We start from the raw sequence: 14,736 nt of genomic DNA on the forward strand, positions 1-14,736 counted from the left end.
TATTTATGTGTGTGGGGGGCAGCTCAGCCCACCAGGGGGCGGGGCTGGCTGGCATGTGGTGCTGGGGGATTGAACCTCGGTCCCTGTGCTTTGCTAAGCTTGTTCTAAGTAGGTGCTTTAGACCACTGAGCCATCTCACCAGCCCCACTCCTCTGATTCTTGATGCCTTTTATATGATATGTTGTCTTCTGTGGGTGCTTTTAATGTTTTATCTTTATCTTTTATTCTGAAATTTTACTTTTAGCTGTTCGGGAAAAGGGGAGGAGAAAGAAGATCACATGGTTTTGATAGTTTATTATGTATCAGATATCATGCAAAAAGCATTGTGCAAATAATTTCATTTAATTGAAAAATTCTTCTTAGATATATTTTGTCTTTTCCTTGCTTTATTTAGATAATGAAAGTGTCCCAGTAAACACAGGCTGTTTTGTCTAGCGGGATCAGAAGGATGTGGAAGTACAATGATTCTGTGGTGCTTGTTTTTTAAATCCTCTTCTTGTATTCATGTGCTCACTGTATTTCACTTCTTGTACTTTAATCTTTTTCTTCCTGGTACCACATGACAAAAAAAGGTTTAATTTTTAATCTTTCTTTTTTTTTCCTGCATAAAACTCTTATTAATTAAGTCATATGCATGATTGTTGTTTCAGGAGTCAGTGGTGTTCAGTGATGTATCCATAGACTTCTCTCAGGAAGAGTGGGAATGCCTGACGAATGATCAGAGAGATTTATACAGAGATGTGATGGTGGAGAATTACAGCAACCTGGTTTCAGTGGGTAAGGACATCTATCCATAAGAATTGAAATTCTGTCCTTAGAAGGTTTTTTTCCTCTGATGTGAAATGCTCATTTACCTTTCAAGTACCAGTTGGATCTCAACATCCTATGTCTGCAAAAATATTCTGAACATTGTAGAGTTAGAAAAAGGAAGCTACATTGAGTTATAGAAGACATTTCAAATCTTCTGTTAATGTTTATTAGTCTGTTGTACCTTTCTGAGACTAATACTGTATTACCTTTCTTTACAGTGAAGAGCTTGGATTTGAATTCTGAGACATTTTTATCATACATTTATCTCATTACTTTTTTTTGTAAGCAGGACTTTGCACTTCTAAACCAAGTATCATCTCCTACTTGGAGCAAGGAAAAGATCCCTGGTTGGTTGAGAGAGAGCTAACAAAAAGCCAGTGGCCAGGTAAGTGAGTACAACAGGGATGATCCAGTTGGTCAGTGCAAAGACTGCTTTCTTTACTGCTACCTGGAAATAATCCTTCAAAAGCTTTTGGCTTAGTGTTGGGGGTTATAGGTCAGTAGCACAATGCCTTCGTGGTAAGCACAAGATCCTGAGTTCAATTCCAGGTACAAAAAACCCCAAGAACAATAACAAAAGCTTTTGGCATAGTCTACAAGTAAACATAAGACCTTTTCTGATTAACTTACTTATTCCCCATACCTAACACACTTAGCCTCCTTTTCTTCTCTTATACCTCTTTCCGAATTTTAACTAGCTGGTGCCCTATTCAGTCCTCCTTAGTGATATTCCTTTCTATCTATATTTTTGATCCAGATTCTTCTCAACTTCTCATATTCTTGTATTTAGTCTCATGAAAAAATTAGTCTCTTAAAAAAAATTACTCTCTTGATGTTTTCTGCATTGTGAGGCACTTGGTTTTTTAAAATAGTTTTTTGTTTTACTTTGTATTGATTCAGGAGTTGTGACTTACTGATTTATTCGTACTTTTAATCAATATTGACTTGTTTAAATCAAAATTTAATCAGTTTTTCTTAACATGTGTGACATATTTGCCAGGTACTATAGATCTTAAAAAAATGAATAGTTTTTAGAATTTATAGTCTGCCAGGAGTGCTAGAACATGTCTGCCAAAATAAGTTCTTCATGTAGTTAATTATTGATACTAAGAGAAGTTAAATTAAGGAGGTTAGCAGAAAATAAGAATATAGGTGATGATTTGATATACATAGAAAAGACTTAGGAATGCATGTCACTGACTTTAGGTAGAGGGTTAGAAATAAAAGACCTATGTCTATGGAGAAGTTACAGATGATAAAGATAGAGAGATTTGTGACAAAGGAAGAGAACAGGACAACACATTAATCCAGTATAAATTTATTGATTTCCTATTGTATGTCCAACACTGTTCTCAGCACTGAAGTTATGGTAATAAACATACAAAATCTTTTTTTGAGGGTTTATCCCCCACTATAGGGAGAGTTACAAAAGCATGACTGTATATCAGGTCATAATAAGTGCTAAAAACAAAAATGAAGTAGAGAAAGGGATAGAGTATTCTTTTTTATTTGCAGTACCGGGGGTTGAACTCAGGACCCTGCACTTGCCAGGCAAGCGCTTATTCTACTGAGCTATCTCCCTTGCCCTAGAGTATTCTACTTTATGTGAAACAGTAAGAGAAACTTTCTGCCCAGGTAGCATTTTGGCAGAGACCTAAAGAAGACCAACAGTAAGTCATTATATGTGATTATGGGCTGAGGGCAAGAAGGGAACTACTGCCAAACATTCAAAGACCCTAAGGCAAGTGGTGCATAGGCTATTGACTGGAGCAGAGTGAGAACAGAGTTGATCAAAAGGCCAGAAGTAGGGGAAAATTGGTCAGTTAACCAATTGCCAACTGGGCAGGGGCTGGGGGCTTGATCCCTGGGCCTGCTGTGCAAGCCCTGCCCCCAAGGCGTGCTGAGAGGGCGATTGAGACTGGGCATGGTAGTGCGCACCTGTAATCCCAGCTTTTGGGAGGCTGTGAACAGGTGGGTCATTGTGAGTCTGATCTAGTAGTGAGACCCTGAACACCCTGTAGACCTTTCCCTAAAAGACAGACAGATAGATAGATAGATAGATAGATAGATAGATAGATAGATAGATATACTGCCAACCCAGGCCCTTGTCTTTTCTCTCTGATACAAGAAGTCACTAGAAACCTATGAGAGTAGGACTGCTGTGCTCCAACTTATGTTTTAAAAGGATCACTCTCCTTGATTTCTAGCAGGTAAAATTGGAAGCAGACCATTTATTAGGCTTTTTTGTAGTACTTTGGTTGAGATACAGTGATAGTTTAGAGACCATCACTTAAATATTAACCTCTAGCATTAAAAGGAAGAGGTAGAGCCTAACTTGTTGAAATAGATTCCCAGAAGGAAGATGTTTCCAAGCTGTTACATATTCATTCACAATATTTGAATATTCAGTAAAATCCATTGCATTATATACTTTGAGGAATGGTTTATTTTTATTTTATTTTTAATTTTTTTCTGTATTTAGGACAGGGTCTACAGGATCTCATTACGTAGATCAGACTTGTAGTGATTCTTCTGTTTTCAGCCTCCCAAGCGCTGGGATTATAGGTACATGCCACCATGCCCAGTCTCAATCGCTGTCTCAGTGTGCCCCATGGCATGCCGGGGATCAAACCCCGGCTGCTGGGCTCTGCAGGTGCTTTAAGTCTGCTGAGCTATTTGGCTGGCCCTATTTTTATTTTTAATAAATAATTTTTGCTTAAATCTTTGACAAGTGCTACAATTTTTATTTATTGGTAGTTTTGTGGTTTTTTTGGAAAGGTTTTTACTTTCTTTTTCTTTTTTGGCAAAACTGGGGATTGAACTCAGGCCCTTGAGCTTGCCAGGGAAGCGCTTATTCTACTGAGCCATCTGTTTTTATTTTCTTATCCAGCCTGGCCTTTTGTCACTATACAAACCCTGTTCCCTCAGCTTCCCCGGTATTAGAATTATAGCAATAAACCACCACACTCAGCTTAATATTTTTTTATTGTGAAAATTTTCAAACATAGATGCCATACTTGCTTCATCTGCCTAATGTTGTTGCTCAAGTGTTTTCAAACAGATCCAAGAACTCTTGTTGTGCTAGTACAATAATCATGCCTAATAAAATTTGCAATTATTTCTTAGTATTTTAGATTCTTTTAGTGGCATTATATTAAGTACTTATAATAGTGGGCATGTATGCTAACTTGTTTGTTCCTCTTATATACTTTATATTTACTACTACCTCTATTTCAATTTTTAAGAAATTTTATTGGTACATTTTAAATATATGTAATGATAACAGACAAAATAGGGAATTTGTACCTTTACATTATATATCTCCTTTTTTTCCCATTCTCTTCCCTTCCCTTCCTTTCAAGTCCTTCAGTCAGTTTTTATAGTACTTTCTAAAATAAAAACATTTATATTTGAAATCGATAAGGTACCTTTCATTTTACTTGGATTAGTATCCTTAATAGAGATGTTTTGATGTGTTTATAGTCAGTTCCTTTATAGTTTTTGTGATTTCAATTTTTAGAAAATTAACTGGTTTTTTTTTAAATTTTTTTTAACATTTATTTATTTTGTGTGTGTGTGTGTGTGTGTGTGTGTGTGTGGCCAGCTCAGCCCACCAGGGGGCGGGGCTGGCTGGCATGTGGTGCTGGGGGATTGAACCGCGGTCCCTCTGCTTTGCCAAGCTTGTTCCAAGTAGGTGCTTTAGACCACTGAGCCATCTCTCCAGCCCCCTTAACTGGTTTTTATACTTTGTTGATATCCTGTTTACAATTTTTTTCCTGCAATAAAAATAATTTATTTCATATCTTTTAAATTTCCTTTGCAATAAAATGCAAGTTGTGTATACAGATACACACACACACACACACACACACACACACACAGCTATCTTACTTTGAAACCCTTTAACAGCTGCTTATTTTATCATTGTTTTACCTATCTACTTGGTGATGTGTTAAGTTCTGATTTATGTCAGGTTGTACTTTAGCATTGTTTTTGTTTCTTTGATCCATCTATGCTCTTGCACCTACACAAATAGATGCAAGAGAAATTTTAGTTACTTTTATTGGAAATTATCACATGTACTAAAAAGTGGTAACATTTTATCTCATGATTTTTTGTACATTTTTAGTTTTTCTATGTCTTACTTTGTGTTGAACGTTTTGTTTTAAAATTCATGCATTTTGCTGCATTCATTAATGAAGAAGTAATAGCTGAACTACATTCCAAGCCATTTTTTATCTTCAGATAACGTTTCACTAAGTTCCCCAGGCTGGGCTCAAACTGAGCCCAAATTTGCCTCCAGAGTACTGGGATTATAGGTATACACTTAGTATTGCTGGCTAAGTTGCCTTATTTTATCACTACTCTATCTGTTTTAGTCTTGTTGAGACTATAACTTGTTTTTATTCTGTCTTCTACTTTTAAAAAGAATGACTGGATTGAATTACTTTAGGGGAACTGGGACTCAAACTCAGGACCTTACACTTACAAGGCTTATTCTTATAGAAAAGTTATAGTGTGGCTTATTGTCATATAATTTAGTATGATTTCAAATAGTCTTCCTTATCAAATTTAGAATATTAATCCACAATAATATTTAGTATTGACGCTGGGGAGACAGCTTAATGAAATAAGTGCTTGCCTGGCAAGGGAAAGTCGTAAGTTCAATTCCTGGTACCACAAAAAAAAAAAAAAATTTAGTATTGACAACAGTTTTCTTATATGACCTGTAGTTTTTATTTCTTTATCCTTTTTAGAAATTCAGTTGTAATTCTCCCATTTTAAGTGTACATTTTTTAAGTGTATTACTTCTAAATAATAAAAATATTTTTACTTTCATACTTTTCAGTCCTAGAATCAAGATGTGAAACCAAGAAATTATTTCTGAAGGAAATTTATGAAATAGAGTCAGCCAAGTGGGAGATAATGGGAAAACTTACAAGACATGACCTGCAATGCTCTGGTTTCAGAGATGATTGGAACTGTCATGACCAGTTTGAAAAACAGCATGGTTCTCGGGAAAGACAGTTCAGTGAACTGATAATCACTCATGATGATGTACCTAGTTTCAGTCAGCATCCATCCTTGACATTACAGCAAATAATTAATAATAAAGAGAAATACTGTGCAACTAATGAATGTAGGAATAACTTTAGACATGACTCACAGTTTAGTGCTCATCAAATCATTCACACTATTGAGAAACCTTATGAATGTAAAGAATGTGGAAAGACCTTTAGACATCCCTCAAGACTTGCACATCACCAGAAGATTCACACTGGCAAGAAACCCTTTGAATGTAAGGAATGTGGAAAAACATTTATTTGTGGTTCAGATCTTACTCATCATCACAGAATTCATACCGGAGAGAAACCTTATGAATGTAAAGAATGTGGAAAGGCCTTTAGCAGTGGTTCAAACTTTACCCGACATCAAAGAATTCACACTGGTGAGAAACCTTATGAATGTAAAGAATGTGGGAAGGCCTTTAGTAGTGGTTCAAATTTTACTCAGCATCAAAGAATTCATACTGGAGAGAAACCCTATGAATGTAAGGAATGTGGGAATGCCTTCAGTCAGAGTTCACAACTTATTAAACATCAAAGAATCCATACAGGAGAGAAACCCTATGAATGTAAGGAATGTGAAAAGGCTTTTCGTTCTGGTTCTGACCTTACTAGACATCAGAGAATTCATACTGGTGAAAAACCCTATGAATGCAAGATATGTGGGAAAGCTTATTCTCAGAGTTCACAGCTTATCAGTCATCATAGAATTCATGCTGGTGAGAAACCTTATGAATACAGAGAATGTGGAAAGAACTTTAATTATGACTCGCAACTTATTCAACATCAAAATCTGTACTGGTGATAAACCAGTATATATAAAATACACAGGAAGGCTTTTAACTATTGCTGAAACCATTCAGTATCAGAGTTTATCATAATCCTTCTAGATATAAGGCTATAGAGACATTTTATTTGTTGGGTACAGTTTATTCAGCTGAAGAAAAATTGTGTTGGAGAAACACTAAGAATTGAATGTTTTAGAAGCCTTTTATTGAAAGTATATATTGATCTTAGGTTTTTTACTATGGCAAATATTGAAAAACCAGTATTTTTCTCCTTCTTACTTTTCTTTTTTTCCACAGTACTGGGGATTGAACCTGTGAGCTTAGGCCTTTTGTGTTGAGCCATATCCCCAGCTCTTTTATTCTTTATTTTGAGATAGCGTCTCACTAAATTCCTCAGGCTAAGCTCGAACTTGTGATCATTCTGCCTCAGCTTCCAAAATGCTGGTATGACAGGCATGTGCCACCAAACTTGGCTCTTTCTGGCCTTAAATATCAATATATTCCATCCAGGAATATAATCTTGTAATTTTCATTTTCTTTTCTCCCTCATTTTTCTATAATTAGATTGTAACATTTTAAACCATCTTAAATTTGTATGACTATAAAATTTATCTCTTCATACTTTATAAGATACTTTTAAGTTACCTTTAAAAATAGAAAAGTGACCTTTTTGTTTTTTAGTGCTAGGGATTGAACCCAAGGCCTTTGCACAGAGCCATACCCACATCCCTTCATTTTTTAAGACAAGGTTTTGCTAGGTCATTAGCAAGCAGGGCTCAAACTGAGGGCAGGGAACCACCTACCTCAGCTTACTGGAATGCTTGGATTACAGCAGGCATGTACCATGTCCAATGTGTGTGTGTGTGTTTTAGAGCCAGGTTCCACTATATAATTCAGGTTGGTCTCAGACTTTGTATGTAGTCTCTAGGCTGGGCTCAAATTTGTAATCTTTTTGCCTCAGCATCCTCATTCCTAGGGTCATAAGTGTGTGCCAACACATCTGACTACCTTTTTATATTTGAAGATAGCTGTTTATTTTGTTCTTTACAAAATTAACGCTTTCTTTTGTTAAAACCTTTATAAACTACTTTCTACTGAGTAAGTAGAGATTCTGTAATATCTTCATGTGTTTCATTTTGATACTATATTTTGTTTTATTTTTGAGACAAGTTTTCACTGTGTAGTCCTGGTTGTCCTTGAATTTGCTGTGTAGTTCAGTCTGGCTTTGAGTACATCATTCTCCTGCTTTGGGTTCTCTGGCACTTAGACTTCAGGTATGCACCACCACATTGAGTTAATATTATTTTGTTAAATCCCTACTGACAGATATTGTAGTTTCTTCCAGATATTTTGCCGTGAGATCTGCCAAAATGCATGTCCCAACTGACATTCTCCCTAGGCTTATCATTATACTGTGTGTTATTTTGATTTCAGAAATAAGGCATATTCCCTATAAAAGATTTAAACTTTACAAGTGAGATAGACATACTCTTTCTCTTCCATTTTGTACCTATTTTCTTCCTCAAAGACTAGTCATTGTCAGTTTATTACCCTTCCTGATGATTCTTCTGTTTGAGACAGGGTCTTGCTGTGTTCCCCAGATTAGTCTTCAACTTGTGGGCTCAGGTGATCCTCCTACTTGGGCCTGCCAAGTAACTTGGGCTACAATATATACCATCATGCCCAGCATATGTTTTTGTAGATATATTTCTCAGAAATTATATAATGGGGGTGATTATAATACCTACCTCATTTTTTTTTTAATGTATTTAGGACAGGGTCTACAGGGTCTCACTACATACATTGGACTCTTAGTGATTCTCCTGTTTTCAGCCTCCCAAGTGCTGGGATTACAGGCGCTCACCACCACGCCCAGTCTCTCAGTTGCCATCTCAGTATGCTCTGGGGGCAAGGCTAGAACAGCATGCCAGGGATTGAACCTCGGCTGCTGTGCTCTGCCGAAGCAGGCGCTTCAGTCCGCTGAGTTATTTGGCCGGCCCTACCTCATGTTTTAAGAGAAATAAGACATAAGGTGCTTAGAATTGTGCCTCCTCTATAATAAATACATTCCATTGTGTTAGTCATTGTTTTTGTATTTATTGTTGCCATCAGTATTATATTTGCCAAGTTTTAGTTTTGTGCAGAAGCAAATACCATCTGGCAGGGTATTTTTTATTTTATTTATTTTATTTTATTGTTTTTGTGGTACCAGAGATCAAACTCAGGACCTTGCACTTGCCAGGCAGGTGCTTATGCCGCTGAATTTTTTTTAGGCAGGGTCTCAATGTCTAGTACGGGCTGGCCTTTAATTCACTTATGTAGCCTATCCTAGACTGGCCTCAGTTCTGCCACAGCCTCCCAAGGGCTGAGATTACAGGTATGTGCCACTGTACCTAATTAGGTAGGATACTTTTAATTAAAAATGACCCTTTGAGGGTAATGGAATTTAGAAAATCTTCCATCATCACTTATTTCCTTATAATCCTGGTATTGATGGGGAAAGTAATATAAATTATGGATGGGAAGGACTTTATTCAGGCTGACTTTTGTGCTATATCATGTTTATACTTTGTAACATACTTTTTAAAGAAAAGCCTATAGGTAATATATTGGTGCTGCTTATGAAGCAAAAGTAAATAGCATTATGTTTAAAAATTGACATCTATAGAGAGAAACTAGTTACAGGTTTAAGAAGGTATTCTGAATACAGTGCTTTCTGATATATTTGGAAACCTAGCTACAATTATTCTTAGGAAAATATAAATTGCTAGTATTGACTCAGAGAATTAGAACTCTTAGAAGATTCTTATAAATGTAGAGAACAGAAAATTATCATGAGATCAATTAGCTGTTATGAGTATTGCAATCAATCTAACTTTTTAGGAAAAAAATGTATTAAGTGTTCAGGGAACTCCTTCAGTTACACAGTAGCCATTATATTCTACCATTCTGGCATAATATTGATATCAGAAATGGATTAGAGTACCCCCAACAAAGCTTTTCAGTATCAGTTATGAAGATAATGAACATGCCCTAAGGAAATTAGCTATTAAAAGAGTGATAGAAATATATGTAGTTGGGACATTACCTACCTAAACAGCATGCCTAGGGCCCTCCCTGTTCAGCTAACTATGACATTATGAGAAAGTACATGGCTGGTTTTACATGCTGTTACTGTGAGAATCCAGAAATCTTTTTCTTCCCCCTTGGTATTAGGGATTGAAGCTAGGGCTTTTGCACTGAGCTACATGCCCAGCCCTTCTTGAATTTTCAGACAGGGTCCTACCAAGTTGCCTAGTCTAGGTTCCAGTTTGTAGTCCTGTCTCAGTCTCTCAGACTGTAGGGATTGCAGATATGTGCCATGCCCCCACACTTTTTAATTCTACTTTTTAATGTATTTGATAACTTCTTATTTTTAATTGGCTATTCACAGTTTTAAAAGACAACATTATAAAGGCCAGCCAGATAGCTCAGCTTATTAAAGCGCCTACTTAGGCAAGTGCAGGGACTGGGGTTTGATCCCCAGAGTGCCATGCTGGCCCTGCCTCCAGGGTGCGCTTAGACTGACTAAGACTGGGTGTGGTGATACACACCTGTAATCCCAGCTCTTGGGAGGCTGAAAAGAGGAGGGTCACTCCAGTCTGATCTATGTAATAAGACTCTGTACTAAATCTATAAACAAAAATTACAGGGCAAAGAAGAGATGTCATTTCTGTAAGTTACAAGTGGTTATCTTTCAGTCAGTTTTCGTTCTAGACACTTGCAAAGGGCATACCCATGTATCACAGAAGGATTTTTTTTCTTTTATTCTGGATGAACTTTTCAGATAGCAAATTCCATGTCCCTAAAGCAATTCAGGGGGGACTAATTTCTTAGATGTGAATGCTTTCAGTTTAAAATTTTTTCTAAAGATAAAGTAGCTAAATTCCAAAACTGCAGGCTATTAGGATTTGGTCCGGTTCAATTTTTTTTTTTTTCCCTCACATGAATTTTTATTTTCTTTTGATTTGTTTGAGACATGTTCTACTCACTATGTAGTTCAAGCTGGCCTTCACCTCACTGGCCCTGAACTTGTGCCATTCTTACTGCCTCAGCCTCCCAAGTGCTAGGACTAAAGATGTGCACCACCAAACCTAGGCAACATGCTGCATTTTTTCTCCTAAGCATCACATCAACTCTTTGAACATATACACATAACAGTGTATAAAAGTGAAAATTTTTGGAGTTAACCTGTCAAAGCCTTCCTATTCCAATTATGCAGTAGAAACAAATATATCACTGTGCTCTTATATACTGTGTTCTACTTAAGGTTCTTTATTTTCAGGAAGGGTCTACAGGGTGTTCAGGGTCTCACTACTAGATTGGACTCATAGTGATCCAACTATTATAGCCTCCCAAGAGCTGGGATTACAAGCGTGTGCCACCCTGGGGGGGGGCCATATACTGTGTTCTAGACCAATGGTCAACAAACTCCATAAAGGGGCAGATCCTAAATACTTTAACCTTTCCCAGCCATACTATTTTTGTAGCAAGAACTCTGCCATTACAGTATAGGTATTTACTAAAGATTTTTTAAATCTTCAAGTTAACACAAAAGACACTAAAGTTTGCCTTTCTGAGTTTTTCCTTTTTCTTTTTTTTTTTTTTTTTTTTGCGGGACCGGGGACTGAACTCCGGGCCTTGCGCTTGCCAGGGAAGTGCTTATTCCACTGAGCCATCTGCCCAGCCCCCTTTCTGAGTTTTAATGTTTTGAAATGGGCCTTTAGTATGCCTCAATTTTCATGCTTAGGAAGTAGCACATATTTTACACAGATACCATTCTGTAGAAGGATAGTACATATACCTGGTTATGGAGATTCATTTTTCCTGTCCTACCACCATTCTCTTCTCTCATAGCCTATGTAAGAGTACTTTGTTGCTGTTGTTGAGGTAGAGCCTCACTATGTAGTTTAGGCCAGCCTTGAATGAACTGTATAGCCCAGTCGCCTTGAACTTTTGGCAATCTTCCTGTCTGAGCCTCCTGAGTGGTAGGATTACAGGTGTGTGCCAACCAGGCCAGTAAGACCACTTTTTTGAACACTGAACTACTTGTTTGTTTCTTTTTTTTTACAAGTATAAAGAGGTAACTACAATAAATTTTTAAAAAGTACAGTGAACAAAATACCTGAAAATGGCAGTACTACAGATATATTTCTGCTTTAATATTTTATATTAATATGAAAAGCAAAACTCCCCCAAATGAGAGCAAACTGCCAAATGAAAATTTATTTTGCATGTATATGTTCTTTTATTGATATGGTGCATTTGTGCACAACCAATGAAACATTTTAATTTTAAAATATCTTTGCCCCTCTGTCCCTCAATTTCTGTTCATGTTTCCTTCAGAATGTTTAAAGCTTACATATCCCATGTATTTCATGTCAAACATTAGCATGCAAATAAGTGTAACTATCACATAAATATATTTTTATCAAACTGAAATTTAGTTTTTTACATTCAACTGCAGATTTTTATTTCCTTTTGGATCTAAAGATATAACTCAGTGTTCATGGTTACATTATGTTCCCAAGATCTATGCAAACATTTCCCTAATTGAGAGTTTTAAGTTATCTATTTCCCATTTAAAACTAATTCACTGCATGTGAGGGCACCCACTATATAATTCTAGCTACTCAAAAGGCTAAGGTAGGAAGATGAAACGTTTGAGGTCAGTTTAGGCAGTTAGTGAAGCTGTATTTAAAAATAAAAAAGGCTGGGAATATAGCTCAGTAGATAGAAATACAGGGTGAACTCAGGTAGAGTTCCCATGGGTTTCATCTTCAGCACTAGAAAAAAAAAAAAAAAAAGGAAAGAAAAAAGAAACGGTTCTGTGGTAAAGCATTTACCTACCATGCTTGAGGCCCTGATTTAATCACTAGCACCAGAGGGTGGGTGGGAAAGGCTTTCCACAAATATTCTTATATTCTTGTCTATTTCTATAAATTGTTTCCTAGGCTATTTCCAGTGTTTTCTATGTTTCTTAGGAAGATTTTGCTTATAGAAAATTTTAGAGAATAAAAATGCAAAAACGGCAGTTTTCTATGTGTGTATATAGATTCACGAACATTCTAATTCTGGAACTGTTACACATGATATGGATAAAGGAAGTCAGCTTTGTTTACATCCAAAAATAAAACCAAATGCCAAATAAAACCAATGCCAAAGCCAATTGAATTAAAATTCTGTGTTCTCTATTAAACACTCATATCTTCCTATCTACCAATGTTTTGAGTTTTTCAATAACTTTTTTTACTTGGAAATATAAGATATGCATATTATTAATATATAGTCTAGTTATCTGCAAGTAAAGATAATCTTCCGGAACGGGATTGAACGCAGGCCCTTGTGCTTGCCAGGGAAGTGCTTATTCCACTGAGCCATCTCCCCGGCCCCCTAAAATCTTAACCTTAAGAAAGAGAGCAAACTCCCTCACAGAAATCTGTGGCAGAAACAAATCAAACACTACAAGACAAATTTCTTTTAACATCTTGTTCTAAAAATTATGCTGTTTTATTATAAGCCTGTGGTTAAATGCAAAATGCATAAATTATTTTTGAAAAGTTTTTCTCATGAAATCAGTAAAATCAATGCTGCTGGCAGATGCAATATTCTTTTCTGTTAAAGAGTTGAATGTGAACATTTTGGACACATCAAAACAAAACAAAAAGCATGCAAGTGGGGGTGGTGGCACTCTGTAGTCCCAATACCTCAGAAACTTCAGGAAGAGGATTGCAAATTCCGGCCCAGCCCGGGCAATTTGAGACCCGGTTTCAAGAAGGCGGGGCAGGGGTTGGGGATGTGTAGCTCCACGGAAAGTCCTTCCGTTCATTCCTCAGTACTGAGGAAAGCAAAGCGAAACAAAAAATGCACCCAAGATCGGAGGCGTCGTTTCTCACACAGTGAGATACTCTTGGCCTCCTGCAAAGAGCTGATAACCAAAGCAAACCCGTCCAGAGTGCCAACATTTGAGCCGTGATTCACATAAATAGTAAGTTACACAGTCACACTACCCATCAATACTGTTTTCTCGCAGACCCTCACATTCCTCAGTCCTACTGACCCTGACACACAATTCACTGAAAAAAATCCCCCTCGCCTAATTCCAGTCGCCCCAGAATCATCTTGAGAACCATTGTAAAGACAACCGCATGGCGCTGCCCTGGTTGCTACACGGAGCCCCTCCACCCTCTCCTCCCACGAGGGGCCGCAAATAGTCACTTTCCATCCATCCCTCTTTAATGGACGTTCGGCTGTCTTTCCCCCTCCCTACCCCAAAACGGATAAAGGATCGAAGAGCCCACCCTTGCCGGGATCGAAGAGCCCACCCTTGCAGACGCGCCGACGCTCAGGGTCACACAGCAGGCAGCCGGCCGCGACTTCTGCGCCTGCGCACTTGGCGCGCCCCGCCCTCCCAGCATCCCTAGCGTGCGGGCCGTTAGTCGTCCCAGGCTGTGTGCGGTCGGTGGGTGGGTGGTATTAGTACCGTGGCCTCAGGCATTACCTTGAGACCTTTCGGCGTCTCTGGGGAGTAGACCTGGCGAAGGCGCTGCGGCGCGAGGGGTAAGGATGGGGGAGGGGAGGCCACGCAGAGCATCGGAGCCCACCGCCTGGGGCCCCCGGTGTGCGAGGCAGAGGCAGGAGGTGTGGTACAGTGTGTTGTGGGCGTGACAGGGCCTGAGGGTGGCTTCGGGACTCTGTGGTTGTGAGGCAGGGACTGGGAGTGACGCGCTTTGTGACTTCAGTGGGTACCAAAGCGTCCTGTGTGCACTATGTGGCTGTGGCCAAGGAGTGACCGTCTTTGGACCCTAGTGTCTAATGATGCATGGCCACATCGGACCCAGGACAGAACAATTACCTCTAATCATCACCTGAGCGCTGTGGTGAAGAATCCACGCAAAAAAGCCCAGACCCGATTGTAGGTTAAGAATGCTAGAACTGCATCGCGTGGAGTGGCACTCTGCTGTATTCAGTCCCAGCACTTTGCAGGCGTGAAGTAGGAGGGTCAAAAGTTCGAGCTCAGCCTGGGTAATCTA

At 38.3% G+C, this 14,736-nt stretch overlaps 1 protein-coding gene across 1 annotated transcript in view; it reads left to right on the forward strand.

Moving 5' to 3' along the window:
* LOC101568299 (zinc finger protein 585B) overlaps nucleotides 1–14,736 on the forward strand; it is a 66,496-nt gene that overhangs the window by 36,985 nt on the left and 14,775 nt on the right. Inside the window, 4 exon segments of the mRNA XM_012515931.2 lie at nucleotides 646–777; nucleotides 1,097–1,195; nucleotides 5,660–6,674; nucleotides 6,676–6,688. Coding sequence (XP_012371385.2) covers nucleotides 646–777; nucleotides 1,097–1,195; nucleotides 5,660–6,674; nucleotides 6,676–6,688 — 1,259 coding nt within the window.

Source organism: Octodon degus, unplaced genomic scaffold, assembly GCF_000260255.1.
Source record: "Octodon degus isolate 3935 unplaced genomic scaffold, OctDeg1.0 scaffold00083, whole genome shotgun sequence".
NCBI lineage: Eukaryota > Metazoa > Chordata > Mammalia > Rodentia > Octodontidae > Octodon > Octodon degus.